Here is a 24,000-nt window from a genome sequence, read left to right on the forward strand (position 1 = left end):
TAAAAATTTTATCAGTGACCAACATATAAAAGACACCTATTAAGGTGAAATTATAAATGCAATTATAATTAAGGGCGTATAAAAAAATTTTCTTCGCTTATATGATGAAAACAGACGCTAAATCGTCGAACTACATAAAATATCTTCACTAAAATATTTAATGTGGTTCAGCGATATAGCGTCTCTTTTCAGCATATAGACAAAGAAAACTTTTTCTACACCCTTTTCTATGCCTATGCGCGGCTTAGTGGTTAGGGTATTCGGCTCATGCTCATAAGGTAGTGAGTTCAATTCCCGGCGACGCGTTGTGTCCTTCAGCAAGACACTTTACTTCACGTTGCTCCATTCTACCCATCTGGGAAAAATGAGTAGTACCTCTATTTCAAACGGCCAGCATTGTCACACTCTGTGTCACGCTGGATCTCCCTGACAACTACTTTAAGGATAGACGTGTCTGTGGAGTGCTCAACCACTGGCACGTTAATTTTATATATATATATATATATATATATATATATATATATATACATAAATATTTATATATATTTACAGCGTGACACAGAGTGTGACAAGGCTGGCCCTTTGAAATACAGGTACTACTCATATGTATATATATATATATATATATATATATATATATATATATATATATATATATATATATATATATATATGTGCTTTATAAATGAAATATCGTTGAATAGCATATACATGTTGTTTTGACATATATTATCTATGAGGAGATACTACTCCAGGGAACATTTTCGCTGTGAATCTCGCTATGCAATAGATTCTTGTGTTAAACTGGGCCAAAACGTTACAGGCGGCTTGGGGATTCATTTGTATGAGTCGAACCTGCTTGACAAAGATGGGCGCCAAAACTGTTCTTTACCTCCCGCCCCTACAGTCTAGACATTACTGTCTATGGCTTTTGGTTGTTCTCCAAACTGAAGGAGCAGTCGTTTTGAAGATGGAGTAGGCTATGGCAAGGAGCCTGGACACCTTCACTTGGGAGAAATTCCATGGGGGCCTTCACGAAGTGGATAGAGTACTTAATAAGTGCATCAAATTTAGAAATAATACATTTCTAAATCTCTCAGAGAGATTTATACAGTAGTGTTACGATGAAGTAGTTGTAAACTGTCAACTTAATTTGACAGTCCCCTGAAGGGAATAATGTTGGTTAGACGTAGGAAGATGCACCGCTTCCTGTCGGCCTTGGCACATTTTCTGTGTCCTTGTAAACATAAGGACACATGAAATGTGTCAAGGCCGACAGGAAGCGGTGCAGCTTCCTAGGTCTAACCAACAGTCGTATTATTCCCTTCAGGGGACTGTCACATTAAGTTGACAATTTACAACTACTTAAGTGCATCGAAGTTGAGGATCTTCCTTTGAAGACGATTAGCGTTTTGTACTTCTTTGAAATTAATGTCTCTCCTGAAAAAGTCTGAAAACATCTGGAATGCACCTTCATATCAGTTCTGGGTCAGTATAATTCAATATACGTAGGTTAATCATTGCTTGTAGATGTTATATTTGTTATATCTATATAATCACTAAATATGATGCGTTAAGTGTGATCCCTAATGAATCAAACTTGCTTTTCCCCTTCATCGAAATAGTCAATATAGAAATATTTGACAGTGTTAATTGAAACCGACGTTTGATATTATACAGCATTAATCCTGATATATTTCTGCGAACGAATTTACTGCATTAAGAAATTGCATGTGTTCTGTTATTCTTGAAACCATTTAAATATCGATATGCTGATCATTTTATTGATTAACATAATGGGAAGATTGTGAAGATTGTGTATTGATAAGCATTGGTAACTAAGGTTCAGGTCCTGACATGAAACTGGATTTAGCCTACCGTTAAGGGAACATGAATGGAAGTGCTATCTAATTTCTCTCACAACTCTTGAGTGAATCTGTGGCCATGAAAGAAGGGTCCTCAGGCTTTTTTCTCACCTTGCTGCTTTCTTCTAAGGAATCTAGTGCTCTTAGCTTAGTTTTTCCTTGGGGCTGGCCAGATTGGAGCAATCTCGAGTATAACCAGCCGAAATTGCGAAGATAATCTGGAACGCGACTGAGGATAGAAAACTGTGAATGACCAGCCCTTGTTTCTTCTTGTCCTTTTTTTGTATCATCTGTCTGGATGTTTTGCGTTCTTGTCCCATTTTTGCATTCCTTTTTATATACATATATATATATATATATATATATATATATATATATATATATATAATAATAAACGAGTTACGACGCAAAAACGTATAAATTCAAAAGAACATATTTATCTTCTTCAATATATATTTCAGTATAAAGAATTCATTAAGATGCTTAAATCAAAATTTCTTTACACATCATTCAGGAACAGATATTACATCAGAAAAAATACATTTCATTTAAAAACACAAACCGTTCATGGCGAAAAAATTTCACAATTACAAAAAACGAACAAACTTTTTAAAGTTTATATATATATATATATTAATGGTAAGACAAAAAAGAATGAAAGAGACTTCGATATTATGTAAATACAGGAATTTATTTGTAGTACAACATGTGACAATTATTCGGTTGCCATAATAAGACCCCGAGTTTCGGATGTCGGGGCGGAAACCTGCTCCGGCATCTCTTCAGTTATCGAGGCAATCAAAATATGCAATGAAAATGACCGTTAAACAAAGGGAAATTACTATGTAATTGACTGTTATTAAGACAAAAGAGCTATTAGAATGACCGTTAAATAAGAGGAAAAAACCCGAAAGGAAGGAAGTAAAATGTAAAGAAGTAAAAATGCTCATAACAATCGCGTATGCGCGCATGTACATACATCGTAGTTACTTTAACATGGCTGTTCGTTCGAACAGACTCTACTACGACTTTTTAACGCCAAGAGGACATCTGCGCTAGCTGGTTAACGATGCACAGCTGCATCCGATGAATTGTGAGCAGGGAAGCGAACCTCTACTACCTTCTAGCATCAGGACCAGGAGGCCAGTTTTGGCTTCGCGCTATTTCTGCCATTCCTCAGTACTATACACATCGTCTGCTAGAGATGGTTGTAGCTCGCTTCTGCTCGCAATATATGAATTTCAAACGAACTCACAGTCGCAGATTTTGCAACAAGCAAAAATGATAGTCCTAAAATCTCCTTATATATATGTTTACACACACGATCTGCCCCGCTGCGTCGGCCATGGATACGATGTTTCTCAAGTCCCTTCGAAGACCAGCTAGGCAACGAGATGCCACCAGGTCCATGAAATTCATATTGGGATCTCTACGTAAATGGATATGATGTCGCTGAAATTTCAATTCCATATGTGGTAACACCACATGACCTATCCTGAACGATAGCATCCCATTTTCAGGTAGCCACCTTAAACATCTTGAACCTCTCAATTCGGCTGCTGAGTCCTACGAGCTAGGTTTCTATAACATGCCTACAAAACTTTAAGCTGCATGGTGCTGAATCAAACTATTTCAAATACGAGGCGTATTGAAAAGTTCTTGGCTTTAAGGGTATCCTGAATGACCTGGTTGGGGGCCCAAACATCCAAGTTCTTTTACAGGACTTACAAAAACCGAAAGACCGCTACAACAAGTGTGTGAATTTGAAAGGGAAGTATGCTGAATAAAATCATAATTAACTTATTCTCCTGTATTTTCTTTTATCCCAAACCAGGAACTTTTCAGAACGCTTTCGTAAATATATATGTAACTCTTATTAAATGACTGGGTGCCTCTTTCTTTCGTTTGTCCACTCACTTGTATATAAATACGTGTGTGCGCGCGCGTGTGTGTGGGTTTATGTGTGTAATATGTATGCGCGCGCGCGTACACGCATAAATATATACATATACATACATTTGTTTTTCGCAAACTTTACCCGCATTATTAAGAATCGCTGTATCTTTAGTTTGATAAAGCATCACAATGGTTAGTACTCATTTGTTCTTATCAAAGTAAAAAATAATATTACGCCCTTCAATGCATTTTCAAAAACTTTTGTTACTGAATAATAAACGCCAATTTCACATATACTTACATTCAGATTGTTCAAGTTTTCAATTTTCTCTATGGTGTTACACGATAGATCTAGTATGCTGGGGCGCTGCTTCTGTAGAAAATATTAATTTAGCAATATTAATATCAGTATCTGTGTACAATAACACATCTATCCTCGTTTATCACGATGCGTTGGTAAAATTATAATAAAAACAGTGATACGTGAATCACCACATGCACTTTTAAATGGAATAAATGGTTGATTTACTCTTTTCGTTTCTACTCTAGGCACAAGGCCAGACATTTTTGGGGAGGTGGGGGCCAGTCGATTAGATCCATCCCAGTACGAAACTAGTACTTAATTTATCGACCCCGAAAGGATGAAAGGCAAAGTCGACATGGACGGAATTTGATTTCAGAACGTAAAGACACGAAATACGTGCTAACGTTTAATGGTTGATTTATTGACAGCAAACTCAATTCCTAAAGCTGCGAAGCATCCACCGTCTCGTATCTTTTTGATCTTATTTAACTTCTCCAGCTGAAAAGATACTCGCCTGAGTCACTTGTTTGGATGAAGCACCTTCATAGCTTCTCTGTTCACTGGTCCGATGTTAATGGGTACGAGTGCGAAAATCCATATAAATACGCAGATTCGCTACACGTTCATGTAAGCACAAACGATAGTCGGTGATTTCTTGTTAGCTGAGGATTATGTGTGTGTGTGTGTGTGAGGGGGTGGGGGGAAGGATGTCGCTAGGGTGCGTTTATATGGTGTAGGCAGAATCTTCGACAGTCCACCCAACACCTGCTATCAAAGACCAATCTGTGATAATCATAACATGGTTCACAGTTGAGCGTACTCTGTTCTTCCGGTGAATGAATCAGCGATAAACGAAGTTTCGTGTAGTAGGTTGATTTCTCCAGTTACGTTCTCATTGTATGCAGAGAGAATAAAAGGAAGATACAGAAGGAGTTAACACAAGAGGTACAGGATGAGTGCACATACTTGGCAGAAGGAGGTTTGGGAGAAGTCCTACAATTAGGAAATTTGGTTTTAATTTTATTTTGATATAATAAATATTTTATTTTCGACGATATGTATTCATTTCATCCTTGCTTTTTTGTATAAGCACCAAGACATTTGATAAAAGTTAAATTGTAATTACTGTATGTATTCTAGATTTCCTCTTGATACCCATGGTGGCAACATTATACTTCCAAAATTACCTGTCATATATCAAGTAACACTGTAACTTAATTATGTTTTGTTTTTCTTTCTTTATCGGGAGCAGTATCTCTGGTTAAGGGATTTATCACTTGATTAATCTGTGTGTAACTGGCTTAATCAGAGGAAGAAAGGGAATATCCATGACATTTTACATGGCTTCTGAAACCGAAGGAGGAAAGGAAAGAATCTACATCTCTTAGAATAGTACAATAGAAAGTAGTACAGTAAAATATCTTTAGGCTTGAGACCGCGTCACGATGCTACAACAGTGTCTGTCTATTTGTTTGTCAGTCTGTCTCTCTGTTTATCTATTTGTCGGTCGTTCCTTCTTTCAGGTTTCCTGATGAGCGAATTTATTGGAACGCTATTTCCCTTCCATTAAGGAAGATCAATGTTTTCGTAAAACGATATTTAAATATTAATTTATACAAATAAGGATCCGAACTACTTGCCTTAAATCCCCCAAAATATCTATTACACGACATTGGTGCACGTATATCTTCCAGTTCCCTAATCTATGAATAACACTGCGCTCAATAACTAGGCACCTAGTTATAGTTGTTTCTCAGTTAAAATACACTATGCGTGTCCTCAAGCACAGAAACAGACCTAAAAGTACTCTGTAATAGACAAGGGCCTATATAATTATCTAAACGTTATATAGTGAATCAAGAGCTTTATAATATATCAAAGAATATTTTAGAAAATGAATTACCGTGGAGATTTTCTCAATTTTCTGCAAGTTTTTTCCATGCAAATCTATTATATTTTCCGAGCCCAGCGATGATGACGAACTCATCTGAAAGAACCAATGTGCAAAGATTATCGATTGATATTTTGTAATTAAAGCACTTTTTGAAGTAAGTGATATAAATAAATATTAACAAGAGACTCAGCACGATCTGGATGTGAACGATCCGATCATTCCATTTAATTCCTACCAAATGATTAATGTCGTTTGATGATTCTCACACATACAGGAAATAGCTCCATCTCTCTTTCAACGTACAATATTCTAGTAGTTTCTCGATCACTTTATCAATTTGTTTCTTATATTAGCGTGTAATGGGTCGAGTCTTCGTCAGCCACGCTTGCTTTTAGTGCAGTCGTAAGGAAGAATCAATACGACATATCACGTGACAAAACAGGTCCATTGAAACAAAGATGGAGTCCATCTATCAGGCTTCCACACAGTTTCCGCCGATACAGTTTCACTCATAAGACAAGACATATTTTGACCTGAGATTAAAGCAGGAGATATTTACCCAAGATGCTTCGCAGTCGGATCGTATCCGGAACATCGTGATTACGAAACGAAATGCTTAACCACTCGTCCATCTCAACACTTATGCACATCACGCATACATCAGCATTCAAATACAGAGACTATTTACGAAGATTACGAAGTGTAACTCATAGCATTATCTATTTTGATTAGTAAGCTGCCCTCCCTTTTAAATCTCTACTTCGATATTAGAATCTTCTGTCAATTAAAAATATTGATAACATAGTTTTTTTTTCTTTCTCTCGCTCGTTATCGAACGTTCAAAATTATAACTCAAGCAGAGTTTTAATTATTTTATATTTCAAAATCGATTTGTAAGTTCTGTTTAGAAGTACAAGATTCAAATATGCAACTAATCAGTTCTTAATCACTGCACACGATAAAAGTCATTCCACTGTAAACAGGTAATGAAGGAAATAAACTGAAGAACTACGGGATGTTGCCCCACGGAAGATGAGGATAACATTGAGGCTGTGTTTTTGTACTTCAGATAATTGTGTTTACGTATTGCGGACCGGATACGGAAGTGCTACATATATTGAACTGGCGTGTGTAAGAGTCCTCTTTCTGGTAAAATATTTTACAGGACCATCGCATAATACATATTCAAATGAATTGAAAATGAAAATGAATTTAATTCAAACTATCAATTATTATTTTATTTTTCTGAGTTATATTTCGAGTTTGGGCAGTTATCATAAATTTAATCTTTCATATGATCTTTAGCTCGATCTGCATTCCGTAATCAATTTGGGACTGCACGAACCATTGTTATTGTTAAACTCCTTCGAAGTCAACACTCCCCAATTATACTCTATGTCCTTCATTACATGTGAAATGCTTTTGTTCATGTGTGCAGCGATGGAGAAATGATTAGTTTCGTATTTGAGCCTTAAAAATCGATTTAAAATATAATAATAGAACTTCAATTAGTTCCATATCATTTCCTATGTTCCATAATGAGCAAATAAATAAACAAACAAACAAATAAAAGAATAAGTTTTATACTTGACATTTGATAATTGAGATACTGAAGTGGAGATTTAAATTTGGTGTGCTTGTGTGTGTGTGTGTGGGGGGGGGGATATATTAATTTAATTCATAAGTTCGGTATTACGTAATAATATTTTTTTTTCAAATGGAAGGCTGTTTGGAAAAGAATTCGAATACGTTGGAACCTACTCTCATTGTCACGCCAAAATTTATCAGGTTTGTGTTTTGTAACTTATCCAGAAGTAATATTGAACTAACAGCCCATGGAATAAACAATGGACACTATAAAGAACCGTGATAATTATATAATTTAATTAGGATAATGTGAATTAACCGAGAAGACAGCGAGCTAGCAGAATCGTTAGAACGTAGTACAAAATACTTGGTGGTATTTCTTTTGGCTCTTTGCATTTTGAGTTCAAATACCGCCGTGGTTAACTTTGCCTTTCATCTCTTCAAGGTCGATGAAATAATGTACCAACCAAATACTGATATCGGTGTAATCAGCTTGTTCCCTCCCCTCAAAATTGCTGGCACTGAATGGAGCGGGGTCCCATTCAAGTGGAATTTTGTGACCTTAGTCATTTATACTCCATGGAAATCGAGTAACCAACCTTATCAGTTCTAAGGTTAAAAATGATTTGTGTTCTTTGATGAACCAAGACCTATAGACTAATCTAGAAGAACTATAAAGTGTCGGGAGTTCTCTAATGAGTCGAATGAATTCTTTCATTAATCAATTAACGTGTATAACTACAATTTGACTCAATTTTTTTTCTTTTCCATCTAAATTAATTTTATTGATTTGCAATATTTCCCATATAGCACTAGTATGTGTAATGGCGTTCCTATTTCTATTGACATAAGCAACATAAACAGATCAACAGTGATGATGAATTTACTACTGGAAACACGTATCTACCTTATAGAGAACCCGAGAGGACAGAGTTGCACATTGAAATGATACATGAAACGGAATTTCCATTTCAAGCGTTTTAATGGTTTCGGTTTGGAGACATTTTACATGTGGCTGTGTGTTAAGTAGCTTGCTTACAAAGTACAGGGTTCTCAGTTCAGTTTCACTATGTGGCATCTTTAGCAAGTGTTATTTACTATAGCCCTCGGATGGTCAAAGCCTTGTGAGCGGATTTATCATCCGGGAGCTGAGAGAAGCCCACCGTATATATATTTGTATGTATGTGTGTGCGTGTGTCTGTGTGTGCGTGTGTCTGTGTTTGTGCGAGTGTGTGAGTTGTGTGTGCGTGTGAGTTATGTGTGGATGGGTGTGTATATAATATTTATAAATATATATAAATAAATATAAATGTGTGTATATAAGAAAGTAAGAAAATAGTAATATAACATTTAATAAAAAATATATTATCTGCAAAAATCAAACATGGTCCCTTACAGCTGTTTCAATTAGGACTAATAGATTAAATAGTAATTAATAAAATCATTGTGTTGTGCAAAATCTCTTCAGAGGGGTAGAAAAAAGATATACCGTTAGGTTTTTAAGTGTTGTATTTTAGAATCATCACAGCAGACTGTGATGATGTATGTCAAATTACGGAGACCTAAACACACCAACACCGGTTAAGTTATCAGGCGGTGATCCACTCACAAAGGTTCGGTCGGCCCGTGGCTTAGTACAAGACATTTATCCAAGATGCCATGCAATGAGACTGAGCCAGGAACCATGTGTTTGGGAAGTAAGCTTCTTACCACGTATATTTAAATAAAGAATGTAATCAAAATTTGTATTATTAAAAGGGGTATATACAGAGTGTGTACGCAACTTTGTGCAATCGAGGGTGTCAACAATTTGGATAGATAAATGTGTATAAAGTTTGTATAGTTGAAGGTATGTAAATATTTGTATAACTGATAATGTATATAAATTTGTATAATTGCATCTGTATACAAGTTCATATATCTAATACAGATGTAGATATACATATGAAATTAATATTAATGATGTATATGTGTAGTGTTTATATAAGTTTGTGTTGTCGATCGTATATATAAATTTGCATAGTCAAGAGTGTATATAAGCTTGCATAAACAAAGATGTATAGAAGATTGTATAATAGGGGGTATATATAATATTGTGTAGCTGATGGTGTACATAAATTTTATGGTTAAGAGAGTATATGAGCCGTTATTATTGAGGGTGTAAAGAAGTCTGTATAATCGTGGGTGTATAAGTTTGTGTAGTCGATGGTGCATATAATTTTGTATACTCAAGAGTTTATATAAGTTTATGTAATTGAGGGTGATATGTCAGTAATGTTAGAATCACAAAAATTATTAAGCAAAACCTCGTATATCAAATTGTAATCAAATCTCATTATTATCTTTAACCCGGTGTAAAATATAGGTAGAGTTTTGACTATTATTTCCAGCAAGTAAGCATACTTAGTATGTTCCTTGTTTAATTTAAATCCTTTTGCTATGTTATGCCTTTTTGGAGCCTGCAATCGCCTTTATTATCGATTCTAGGTAATAACAGCGTCAATGGTATCTTCGCAAATTATTGTTTTGTGAATTATTTTTTCTCGTGATTTATTTGCTCCGTACTGAAATTATTTTCACACTGGTAGCTGCCATGATTTCCGTGCAAAACAAATCAGTCACAGCACAGACTTCAACACGACGGGTCGGAAGTCTCTATCATGGTAACCCGTACTCAGGAAGCTAACGCTATTTTTGCCATTGCAGAAACCGGTTCATGTGAATCCAAATACTTAAACGTAAGCTGGAAGATTGTCTTAGCACGTTTGCCTTCGAGCGGTTGATTTCTCTAGTTATGATCAGTGTATTTTGGCGATTGAAATAAGAGTTTCTTTGACTGTCATTTCCAGCAGGTAGACATTCTTAGTATGTCCTTTGATTAATTTTAATTGTATGTGGCTTGTGTGTTTTCTTGTCTACGTTTTGTTTGCAATGTCCTGTACCCAGATATGCACCTATACATACAGGTGGATGTCGGTATGCACATACCTGTACGTATATATGTATATACTCATTTACTATTTGTTTATATATATATATATATATATATATATATAAAATATATGAGTGGATGTGTGGTACGTAGCTTGCGTACCAACCACATGCTTCCGGGTTCATTCCCACTGCGTGGCACCTTGAGCAAGTGTCTTCTACTATAGCCTCGGGCCGACCAAAGCCTTGTGAGTGGATTTGGTAGACGGAAACTGAAAGAAGCCCATCGTATATATATATATATATATATATATATATATATATATATATATATATATATATATATATATATGGGAGAATGTACGAAAAAACAACAACAGACGAGGACAGGTGGTGTAAATAACAAAAGGATGTATTAGTATGACGCTCGGGAATACGGAAAGTCTTTGACGTTTCGAGCTACGCTCTTCAACAGAAAGAATACGGAGACAAGGAGAAAAACACGGAGAAAAAAATTGAATAGTGTTCAGTCAACGGTCAATCATAATAATATATATATATATATGTGTGTGTGTGTGTGTGTGTGTGTGTGTGTGTGTGTGTGTGTGTCTGTGCTTGTCCCCCAACATCGCTTGACAACCGATGGTAGTGTGTTTACGTCCCCGTAATTAGCAGTTCGGCAAAAGAGACCGATAGAATAATTACTAGGCTTACAAAGAATAAGTCCTGGGGTCGATTTCCTCGACTAAAGGCGGTGCTCCAGCATGGTCGCAGTCAAATGACTGAAACAAGTAAAAGAGTAAAGAGTATATATAGATGAGAGACAGATATTCTCTGTACAGAATACACTTTGTAGTGCTCAAGGTATCTAAACTTGAGCAGTTAGTGGAGTAAATGTAAGGATACATTTGATATTAAATTCCGTTTTCTTTCTGCACACACCGTTTATTACAAATATTGATTTATTTTAGGTGGGTTTTAAAAATGCGTGACCTATTTCTGTAACCTTTAAGTTCTTTTGGTAGGCGTTCATTTATTTTTTTCAGTTGTTAGTTAATCATTTTTCTTGTTTATAATTTTATGATCTGCTAATGCGTTGAAATGACTATACAATGTTCATATTTATACAGATTCAGTGTTTTTTTTTTCTTTTTGAGATATTTCTTTCTTTAAATTAATTATATGTATTGAACATTTCTGTATTTAAAATGCTGCAATATTTTATGAAACTTTTATGAACCGTATATGTACGTTATGAATATTATCTCTTTCAGATGATTTTCCCGTGGAATAATCCAGGAATATGCAGAGTCTAATCTTCCGCTATGAGACTCATTCATTTTTGTGGCCCACTTTGTCTTCACCCTTTTAATTTATGTATTTTCCTCTCTTATGATTTTCTCTAAAATTTCTAATCTGCAATCTTTGCGTTAAACAAGATAGCATTTCTAATTATTTTGTTTTCAAATTTCTGGTTAATCTTTATTTATCATTTCGAAACATGTTCGTTCAATTTCTCTGTGGGTTTCTCAAGTCTGAGATTTTGGTTTTTACGATCGAAGAATTCATTTTTCAATTTATTAAGCAAGAATACCAAAGTAGAACCGCACTCCTAAGTGGTTACAAGCATTAGCTACAAGGGACTACAGTACATCTAAAATGTCTTTCAAATAACTAGAAAAATCTCAAAATCCAACTGTTTCTTGTTTATAATGTGGAATACAATACCTATCTTGCCAGAATTCTTCCCAATCCATTTTCTGATTCTAACAGATTATCATTTTACTTCTCTGAAATTTCACATTTCTCCCTTTCCATTTCAGGTTCTACATTCTTACTTAAATAAGTAAATTTAAAGATATTCTGCTTTTCTCATTCCATCTTGGCACAATTACAAACTTCACATTCATATTTATAATTTTGGTTTCAAATTTTGACACAAGGCCAGCAATTTCAGAGGAGACGGTGAGTCGATAACATCGACTTCAGTGCTCAACTGGTACTTAGTTTATGGACATCGAAAGGATGAACGGCAACGTTGACCTCAGCGGAATCTGAACTCAGAAGACGAGCAAAAATGCAGTTAAGCATTTTTGATGGAGTACTAACGTGTTTGCCAGCTCGCCGCTTTCCGTCTTGTACACATTTGCAATACTGAGTATAGTTTTGTCGCATTGCGGAAATTTACATCGCGTTTGTTAATTTCACTTATATCCCCAGTTTTACCGTTTCCTCCCTAAATTTCTTCAGTTACACTAATTACACACTCTTTCGTGTATTATTTAATTTATATCCCTGTTCATTGATTCTATGCCATTGCAATTAAAGCCATTTTTAAAAAAAAAAAAAGAAAAAAATGGTGTGACTGTGAAACCATTCTGAGAGATAATATGTCTGCAATATACAAACGGCTGTTAGTCTAAGTTTTCATGAACCATAATTTTACTTAACAAAATTATAAAGACTATTTATATATCATATAGCAGCTTTTTCAATATTCCTCACTTTCAGCTGTTGATGAATATGTAGGAAGGAAGATTAATTTCCCTTATAATGCTGAATAATTACAGGCAATGCTGAGGCATTCGTCATTCGAAAATCAGTATTGATGGGTGAAATAATCTGTGATAGTCTTTTACACCTCACTCACTCTTTTTGAATTTAATGGTAGAATATACACTAATTCTCATAGGTTCTCATATCAAATGATGTTACAAAAAGTATTCAATACTAACCGCTGGTTCTATAATATATACGTCCTGCTTAAAATGATCAAAGTTTAAAACCTCCCCACAACATTCTGTGTTAACTTATGTCTTACTCAATAATTTTATTAAACTATTCCTTATTTTCAAAATTCATTGAAACAAATGGGATCTATTTTAAAACGGGGGCAACATTTTTCATTAATGTTTTACGTAGTGTTTTTGGTACGGAAAGACTTTCAAACTTCGTATACATATCTATTTTGTGTTATAGAATAGAAAAATATTTTTGTATTCGAATTTATTTCATGTAAAAAAATTGTCTTATTTCGATAATTTCAACCAATCACTGACAAGTATTCAGTTGTTTACATTTACTCCTTTGGCTGATTAAGCGATGTAAAGCGTATTTAATCTCCATACCTTCGTTTTATTTGCTTTTTTCATTTTAAATTTGCTTTAACCCTAACCCTAACCCTAACCCTAGGGTTAGGGTTAGGGTTAATTGTTTCAGAATCGTTTGTTTATGTAGTCGGCACTTAATGTATATCGGCTGAATGGACGTCAGTGATTGGTTGAAATTACAGAAATACGACAACTTTCACATGGAATAACTTATGGATTTCTTTTTTTATAAGAAGACTAAGAGAAAAAAGATGTTTTATATGACACATTCTACCAGTGTTCCAAGTTTCAAAGTGTTTCGTTAATGAAAAATGTGGCCCCCGTTTTAAAAAAGATCCAACAAATGCAATGTATTTCAGCAGAAATATGGTGACAAAATCGTAAATAGGAACACATCCTTAAAGTTGAAGTAATTATTGGGAAAGAAAGTCAATATATATTATCATCATTATTACATTCCAAAGCGGCGAGCTGGCAGAAACGTTAGCACGCCGGGCGAAATGCTTAGCGGTATTTTGTCTGTCGCTATATTCTCAGTTCAAATTCCGCCGAGGTCGACTTTTCCTTTTCATCGTCAAGTACTGGGGTCGATGTGATGGATTGCCCTCCCCCTCCTCACAAAAATCCAAGCCCTGTGCCAAAGGGTTATTACATTCCAAAGATAAATGTAAATATATCAACAGGTGTGATTTTGTAGTCTGTCAGATTCCTTTCTGTTACTTAGAATATCAAATACGTACGCATAAACAAGATCTTAAAGATTGAACTCATCATTATTCACGGTTACTGCTACTACTATTTAGATATCAGAAAATGATGTATGACATTCATGGAGTCATTGACCTTTGTGAGAACATAAATACGTTTAGATTCCCGTCCAGGGGTGGAACCTGACTACCACTTCTGTATTTATTCATTTTACCTTTCTTATACTTCATAACAGATGGCATATATTTATAGAGCTAATTTGTTGTCCCTTTGAAATCGTAATATATTGTTCAAATTATTATTTACCGTTTGTCATATTTACTTAAAACAATATGAAAAAAAATCAATCAGCATCCACAAACACCAAAAAGACATTTATTATATAATAGAGGATGGAGAAAAGAGAAAATGCTTGAAATCAAACATTTTTCACTTTTCGTTTTGTATTTTTATAATCTAAGATATGATCGATCGATTATCGATGATGCCTTGACCTCGATATTACAACACAAATGAAATAAATTGAAACTTTGAAGTAAGCAATAATTCTCGTTGATTTACTACTACGATTTATTGATCTATATAATCTGAAATAATATTTTTTTAAAGTTCGATGTACCATAAGTTGCTCAGGATTCACTAATTAATATCATATTAAATGTTGACTCTCATCTAAGAGATCGAATAATAAAGCTAAACTAAATGTTACTCATGTTTAGGCGTTATAATAAAGATTTTCAACACAAAGAGAAGGTCACAAATTTGTAGGGTGGGGTAGAGTCAATAAAAATCAAAACCTATATTTAACTGGTTTAACCAGGGTGCAACGAAAAACAAAGTCATCAACACCAACGGGATTCAGAAACGTACAGAGACGTCGGTAAATACTGTAAAGCGATCGATTGTGTGATTCGCTGTAATAAAAATTTATTGTATCAAATATAATTGTGTAAAACTATATTTTAAACAACAAAACAAAATGGCGGCTTATTGATTTTGCAAAGAGGAGAAAGGGCAGCACTTGCGACTCATTTCATGAAAATTATGAAGTTACCGACACACCAAAGACCTGGCACAAATGCTTGCATCATGCGACAAGATAGACTCGGCACAAGTCAATAAATGAATAAATAAATAAATAAACAAATAAACAAATAGCTGTGCGGTTAAGAAATTCGCTTTGCAGCCTCCTGCTTTCGGGGTCAATTCCACTATACGCGAGCTAGAAGATCAATGTCTCTGAGTTACTTTAGTAGATAGAAACTGTGTGGAATACCGTAGTGTATACACACACACACACACACACACACACACACACACACACACACACACACACACACACATATATATGGGACAATTTACGAAAAAACAACAACAGACGAGGACAGGTGGTGTAAACAACAAAAGGATGTATTAGTTTAACGCTCGGGAATAGAGAAAGTCTTTAACGTTTCGAGCTACGCTCTTCAACAGAAAGAAATAAGGAGAAAAACAAGGAAAAGAACACGGAGAAAAAAAAATTGAATGTTGTGGTCAGCGATCTATATATATATATATATATATATATATATATATATATATATATGTGTGTGTGTGTGTATGTATATATATTCTTTTATTTGTTTCAGTCATTCGGCTGCGGTCATGCTGGAGCATGGCATTTAGTCGACCAAAATCGACCCCAGGACTTATTCATTGTAAGCTTAGTACGTATTTTTTCGGTCTCTTTTGCTGAACCGCTAAGTTACGGGGACGTAAACACACCAGCATCGGTTATCAAGCGATGTTGGGGGCAAACACAGATACACAAAATACCACCTCATATATATATATATATATATATATATATATATATATATATATATATATATATAATAAGTACTTTTGGATAGAAATTCATAAATCTTTTAAAGGAGATATAAATTCCCATTTAAAAGTTCTCATTATTGCTATGTCAATCTTACGCTATATTGGCATCAGACTAATAACCATCACTTTATATTACTCTGGAAGATGAGAATAACAAACGATAGCCGGAATAAATAGCATTGGAGCTATTCATGACCACTCACAAATGTTTCACAAACGTTTCACATTTGTGAGCACTCATAAACGTTTCACATAAACGAAATTAAAGGATGTGCGTGTTTACGTGTGTGTATATGAGTGTATGTGTGTGTGTGTGTGTGTATTTGAACTGCAGCTGTGCCCAAGCATGACCGCAGTTCAGAGACTGAGACAAGTAAACAAGCAATAAGTAAAAGGATAACAAATAAAAATAAGGTCGAGTAATGATTTTAAATTAATCATTAAAAGAAATTTAATCCGAGACGGTCTGGTAGGTTCAATACGTATGTATGTATGTATGTATGTATGTATGTATGTATGTGTGTGTGTGTGTGTGTGTGTGTGTGTGTGTGTATGTGTGTGTGTGTGTACCCCTACAAAGGTGCAGGTGTGGCTGTGTGATAAGTAGCTTGCTTCCCAACTACACGGTTCCAAGTTCAGTTCCACTGCGAGACACCTTGGTCGAGTGTCTTCTACCATAGCCTCGGGCCGACCAAAGAGTAGTGAGTGGATTTGGTAGACGGAAACTGAAAGAAACCCGTCGTATATATGCATTTATGTATATATATATATGTATATATATATATATGTATATATATATATATATATATATATATATATATATATATATATATATATATATATATATATATATATATATATATATATATATATATATACATATATATATATATATGTGCATATATATATGCACATACACACACACACACACACATACATATATATATATATATATATATATATATATATATATATATATATATATATATATATATATATATATATATATATATATGTATCTTTGTGTTTGTCTCTGTTTTTCCCCACCATTGCTTGACAACCGATGTTGGTGTGTTTACATACCCGTAATATAGCGGTTTGGCAGAAAAGACCGATAGAATAAGTACCAGACTCTCAAAGAATAAGTCCAGGGGTCGATTTCTTCGGCTAAAAGATTGTACTCCAACATGGCCGCAGTAAAAAATGACTGAAACAAGTTAAAGAGTAAAAAAATGGAAAAGTTAAAATTACTTACAGATTTTGGAGGCACCAAGGACTTGAGGTTCCCTAATGGCTGACTGGCGGATTCAGATTTCTGACAATCTTCTATATGGGATTTTGAATGGGATCGTGCAGCTTTGATTTGCATGCTGAGGGGTCTCAGTCGAATACCATTCCTGTTCCTAGAAAACAACATAGAGGAAATGTTTCAGAAGATTCACCACAGATTTGCAATTATATATGTGTGTGTGTGTGTGTGTGTGTGTGCGTGTGTGTGTGTGTGTGTGTGTGTGTGTGCGTGCGTGTGTGTGTGTGTGTGTGTGTGTGTATGAGCTTGTGTGCAGGCACGAGCACGCATGCAGCTGAGTGGGTGTATGCATGTTTCGCGGCCTCTTCGAGTTCGTTCCCGTTTTGCTGGCTTGTTAAAGAAATTCGTTCGGTTTTAGGATATTGTTTGAATCCTTTTCTGTTTTGCTTTTTTCGCCAAATAAACACACGCACAATATAATCGTTCTTCTCTCGTTTATTACTTTTTTCTTATTTTATCTGATGTCCATTCCTTGCAAATCTTTCGTCACACATCTGTGACTTCTTGAGCGACACTTTCCATCCACGTGTATCCTCCTGCTCCGCGTAGTCCATTCTGATAGAATAGACTTGGCAGAGCAGGAGGATACACGTGGATGGAAAGTGTTGCTGAAGAGGTCACAGATGTGTGACGAAAGTTTTCCAGAGAATAGACATCAGATAAAACACCAAAAAATAATAAACGAGTGAAAAACGAATATATAGTGTATATGTTTATTTAGCAAAAAAAAAAAAAAAAAGTGACCATCCCGAAATACAACAATATCCGTTTCAACATACGATTTCACATCAAGAACCTTGCAAAACACGTTCATAAACGTAACGAATGTAAAGCTGGAACAATGCGAGAAGGTACAAAGTAATCTGCAAAAGGAAAAGAAAACAACAAAATTGCAGTTTTACATTGTATTTGTATATTTCGGGGTGAAGACCCCATCTTCAGGACATTCGAAAAGCGGTAGTTGCTCATGTGTGTGTGCGGAAGTGTACACACACACACACACACACACACACATATCATCATCATCATCGTTTAACGTCCGCTTTCCATGCTAGCATGGGTTGGACGATTTGACTGAGGACTGGTGAAACCGGATGGCAACACCAGGCTCCAGTCTGATTTGGCAGAGTTTCTACAGCTGGATGCCCTTCCTAACGCCAACCACTCAGAGAGTGTAGTGGGTGCTTTTACGTGTCACCCGCACGAAAACGGCCACGCTCGAAATGGTGTCTTTTATGTGCCACCCGCACAAGCCAGTCCAGGGGCACTGGCAACGATCTCGCTCGAAAATCCTACAGGAGCCAGTCAGGCGGTACTGGCAACGGCCACGCTCAAAATGGTGCATCTCATGTGCCACCCGCACAAGAACCAGTCCAGGGGCACTGGCAACGATCTTACTTGGCTTGCCGGGTCTTCTCACGCACAGCCCATTTCCAAAGGTCTCGGTCCGTAGTCATCGCCTCGGTGAGGCCCAATGTACGAAGGTCTTGCCTCACCACCTCAGCCCAGGTCTTCCTGGGCCTACCTCTTCCACGGGTTCCCTCAACTGTTAGGGTGTGGCACTTTTTCACGCAGCTATCCTCCTCCATTCTCACCACATGTCCATACCAGCGCAATCGTCTCTCTTGCACGCCACAACTGATGCTTCTAATGTTCAGCTTTTCTCTCAAGATACTTACACTCTGACGGGTATTCACATTGACATTACACATCCAACGGAGCATACTGGCTTCATTCCTTGCGAGCTTACGTATGTCCTCAGCAGTTACAGCCCATGTTTCACTGCCATGTAGCATGGTTGTTCGTACGCATGCGTCATACAGTCTGCCTTTTACTCTGAGTGAGAGTCCCTTTGTCGCCAGCAGGGGTAAGAGCTCTCTAAACTTTGCCCAGGCTATTCTTATTCTAGCAGCTACACTTTCAGCGCACCCACCCCCACTACTAACTTGGTCGCCCAGATAGCGGAAGCTATCGACTACCTCTAGTTTTTCACCCTGGAATGAGATAGAAGTTGTTTCCTGTTTGTTTGCAGTCTTTATTGCACCTGAACATCTGCCACAAACAAAAACTAACTTGCTAGTTAACCTGCCTTTGATGTTGCTGCACCTCTTATGTGTCCATAGCTTGCACCGGGTACATCTTATAGAGTTACTACCTACTCCTTTTCTACATACTGAGCAGGGCCATCTACCTGAAGGGGTTTGTGTTTTATCTACCTTCCTACTTATTAGGATTTTGGTTTTAGCTAGGTTGACTCTAAGGCCCTTCAGTTCTAGACCTTGCTTCCACACCTGAAACTTCTCCTCTAGTTCTGATAGTGACTCCGCAATTAGGGCAAGGTCATCAGCATAGAGGAGCTCCCAGGGGCAACCTGTCTTGAACTCCTCTGTGATTGCCTGGAGGACTATGGTAAATAATAGGGGGCTGAGGACGGAACCTTGGTGGACCCCTACCTCTACCCGGAATTCATTGCTGTACTCATTTCCAACCCTCACCTTACTGGCCGCATCTCTGTACATGGCTCGCACAGCTCTCACTAGCCATTCTTCTATCCCAAGTTTCCTCATTGACCACCAGATAAGGGATCGGGGGACCCTGTCAAAGGCTTTCTCCATGTCAACGAAAGCCAGGTACAGAGGTTTATCCTTGGCTAGGTATTTCTCTTGCAACTGTCTCACTAGAAATAAGGCATCAGTAGTGCTTTTACCTGGCACGAACCCAAACTGCATCTCATCTAAATTGATTCGCTCCCTAATTAGTTGGGCTATGACCCTCTCTGTAACTTTCATAACCTGATCTAACAGCTTGATGCCTCTGTAATTATTTGTATCTAAAGCGTCCCCTTTACCTTTGTAGCAGTTGACTATGATGCTGCTACACCAGTCATAGGGTATGACTCCTTCGTGTATCACCTGGTTCGTAATACGGGTGACTAGGCTATAGCCAACACTGCCAGATATTTTGAGCATCTCTGCAGTGATTCCTGATGGGCCGGGGGCTTTCCCGGTCTTCATACTCTTAATTGCTTTATCTACCCTGGTACTATCAACTCGGATAGCTGGTCCCTCTATTGGGTCGACATAAGGCAGGCTCTCTTTCTCCCATTCATTCTCTTTATTAAGCAATCTATCGTAGTGGCATCTCCAGACCTCTTTCTTTGCATCCTCATTTAATGCAAGCGTACCATCATCCATGCGAACACATTTCTCTCCTACAACATCACTATTCTCTCTCCTACACTGTCTTGCAACCCGAAATACCTCGAGTCTTTGGTCCTCACGGCGCAGAACATTGGCAAATCTTTCCTTATCTGCTTCCCCTCTGGCTAAATAAACCTGTCGCCTAGCCTCCCTTCTGGCACATTGGTACAATTCCCTGCTACCACCGTTCTTCCAGTCCTTCCAAGCTTGTTTCTTTTGTCTAATAGCCCTGTCTACCTCCTTGTTCCACCACCACGTTACTCTGGGTTGGGAGGGGACCTTACACCACCCACAAATCTGGTCGGTGGCTTTCAACAGGTTGTCCCGCAGAAATCTCCAATTGTCTTCCACGTTGTATGATGCTATATCCCCTTCTATTTCGTTAAATGCTTCAAGTAACTTGTCTCTAAGTCTCTGTCCGTTTGCAGGGTCTTTAAGCTTCCACACCCTTCTTCTCCAAGCCTGTCTATATATATATATATATATATATATATATATAAAACATAAATTGAAAACAGAACACAAACGATATCGTGGTACACGTGTTTCAAGCTTTATAAACAGTCTGTTATTACATCACCATAGGTATATTATTGATATAAAAGATGGTTTAAAGCTCTCCTCACCCGCCAACAATATTTTAGTCCAAAGATTACATCACACACACACACACACACACACACACACACACACACACACACACATATATATACATATCAGGTTTTTTCGACTTTTTCAATTAAGAATAAAACACAGGTAGATATATTAATTAAGAAGAAAAACAATTAAATTAAATGTTTTACAAATGTTTTCGTAGTCTTCTCTTTTATCTGTCTCTTTTTCTTTTGTGAAGGTTCGTAACGTAGGTAGTTAATAGCGGATCTGAAAAACTGTGTTTATGGGTACAAAGATATATTTGGTTCTGAAGATTGATCGTTTAAGCAGCAGCAGCCGAAAAAGGTAAAGGCGAAGGAGAAGGAGGGAGAGAAGAAGATGAAGAAGAAGAAGAAGAAGAAGAAGAAGAAGAAGAAGAAGAAGAAGAAGAAGAAGAAGAAGAAGTAAAGTCTGTTCGTGAAATCTGCTTTAATAGTCAAGTGGCCTCACGGTGACTTGTGGTTGTTATGGCAACGGCTGTAAGGTCTGTTCTAAAAATGTTCGTGGGTAGCGACTGTTCTAGATCTATCTATCGATTTTCATATTTCCGTGGGTATTATTCCAAGATCCCTGTAGTAGTGCCATCTGGGGGTAGAAGCATTCATAACAGGTTTATATGATTCTTCGCTAATGCGCTGATTATAGGTTACTGATTACACACATACACCTACACACACACACCTATACACACACACACACACACACACACACACACACACACACACACACACACACACACACACACACACACACACACACACAGACAGGCGTTTAGTAACACACCGTCGTAAGCGCCACAACTTAAAAAGCGAGGAAAACGCAGTCAAAGTTTTGCAACTCTCAGAATGCGATACCTCGGCAAGGAATGAAGATAGAAAGCTGGTTTTGGTCTTAACAGGACTGTGAAGACCTACTCTAAGCATTCCACCTATGTACAATTATTTATTTATGTATGTATCTGAAAGGTGAAACAATGACTGCGTCTTTCTCGTTTTATAGAATATACAGGTACTACGAAACGGTGTATCGCATTGCATATTTTAGCCATAACACCTAGAAAAAACATACAGAGACCCCCGTCCCTCACCAAAAGTATTGTCAGTTTTTAATATACCAAGGTAACTATCTTTAAGAGGTAAGTAAGACGAGATAGTAAGATAATAGCTCATTATCGTTGTGAAGGCGAATGTCTCAGTGGTTAGAGTGTCGAGCTTACGATCGTAAGGTTGTGAGTTCAATTCCCGGACCGGGCTGCGTGTTGTGTTCTTGAGCAAGACACTTTATTTCACGTTCCTCCAGTTAACTCAGCTGTAGAAATGAGTTGTGACGTCACAGGTGCCAAGCTGTATCAGCCTTTGCCCTTCCTTTGGATAACATTAGTGGTGTGGGGAGAGGAATTATCAGGAACATTGTGCGCTCTAGGACTAACTTATATTTTGCATTTGCGTCTCCGTTGGTGGCTAATGAGCCCTGCTCTTGACAAGCATACACGACTGCAAACATTGCAGACCAAGCTTTCCCCATTCACTATACGAGCCGTGCGCTTTCGCGCAGCTCACTTAAGTTCTTTACGCTGGATACGTGCTCTCTCAAAAGTGTCGATCCCCTCCTTAACCTGCTTCCTCCATCTGTGGCGATGACAGGCATTGTTCTCCCAGTCAGTGTCCTGCATATCACAGGCCTTTAATGAGGACTTAACACAGTCCTTAAAGCGCAGCCTTGGTTCCTGCCGGAGTCTCCTTCCATTCACAAATTCTCCATAAAGCATCTGCTTAGGAATCCTGCTATCCTTCATTCTAATAAGGTGTCCAGTCCAATGTAACGGGTGCTTGTGCACCATTGCCTCAATACATGCATACATACATACATACATACATACATGCATATATATATATATATATATATATATATATATATATATATATATATATATATATATATATATATACATATATATATATATATATATATACACATGCACAGTGGCCTTTATTTTTCAACTTTCTAAAAGCTTAGCTCCCACCTCGCTCTCTTGTCCCAATTAACAAAAGACCAATCTATGCAAAACTTTAGCTCAATCGAACGACTGCAAGGCGATCCTCATCGACCAAGAAATTTTGAATTTTTCGCCCGGAAAGTCATTTTTCAGATAAAAAAAATTTTATCTCTTATATAATTTTCGCTAAAATTAAAAACTTGTTCAGACTTATTCTTGGTAATATAAAGATAAGTGACAATAAATATAATGGAAAAAGCAACTTGTAAAGTTGGGGACAGAGCGCAGGTATAGGGCAAAGACCTATTTTTCGCCATCATCAAGCTGGCGACCAGTCGTAGGCGAATGAGGTTGTGAGTTGCGTTCGTCCGTTGAAAGAATTGTACTGCACCCAATGGTAGTGTTGAGAAATAAAATATTAAGAAATATACGTTAGTGATAAACAGTAAACTAATATGACTTGTCTGCGTTTGTAAATATAAGTTAATTTATTTGTAATGATTTGTAAGCATTCATTCATTTTGTTGTGGGGTATTATGATATAAATCTTCCCCTGTTGTGTTGGTAGCCCTGACAAAGCTGTAATACCATGTTTATAACCTTTCTGTTTTTATAATGCCATGTGCTTTGTATACTTATTTTCGACGCCTTAGAACAAAATTTAGAGAAGCGAGACA

The 24,000-nt window shown here is 36.8% G+C and overlaps 1 protein-coding gene across 1 annotated transcript in view; it reads right to left on the reverse strand.

Annotated features, from left to right (window-relative positions):
- LOC106873641 (uncharacterized) overlaps positions 1–24,000 on the reverse strand; it is a 69,503-nt gene that overhangs the window by 43,102 nt on the left and 2,401 nt on the right. Inside the window, exons 2-4 of the mRNA XM_089353404.1 lie at positions 17,420–17,567; positions 5,969–6,052; positions 4,063–4,134 (exon numbers count right to left, since the gene is read on the reverse strand). Of these exons, the coding sequence (XP_089209530.1) occupies positions 4,063–4,134; positions 5,969–6,052; positions 17,420–17,567 (304 nt within the window). The remainder of the gene's footprint in view (positions 1–4,062; positions 4,135–5,968; positions 6,053–17,419; positions 17,568–24,000) is intronic.

Source organism: Octopus bimaculoides, chromosome 6 (genome assembly GCF_046866305.1).
Source record: "Octopus bimaculoides isolate indiv1 chromosome 6, ASM4686630v1, whole genome shotgun sequence".
NCBI lineage: Eukaryota > Metazoa > Mollusca > Cephalopoda > Octopoda > Octopodidae > Octopus > Octopus bimaculoides.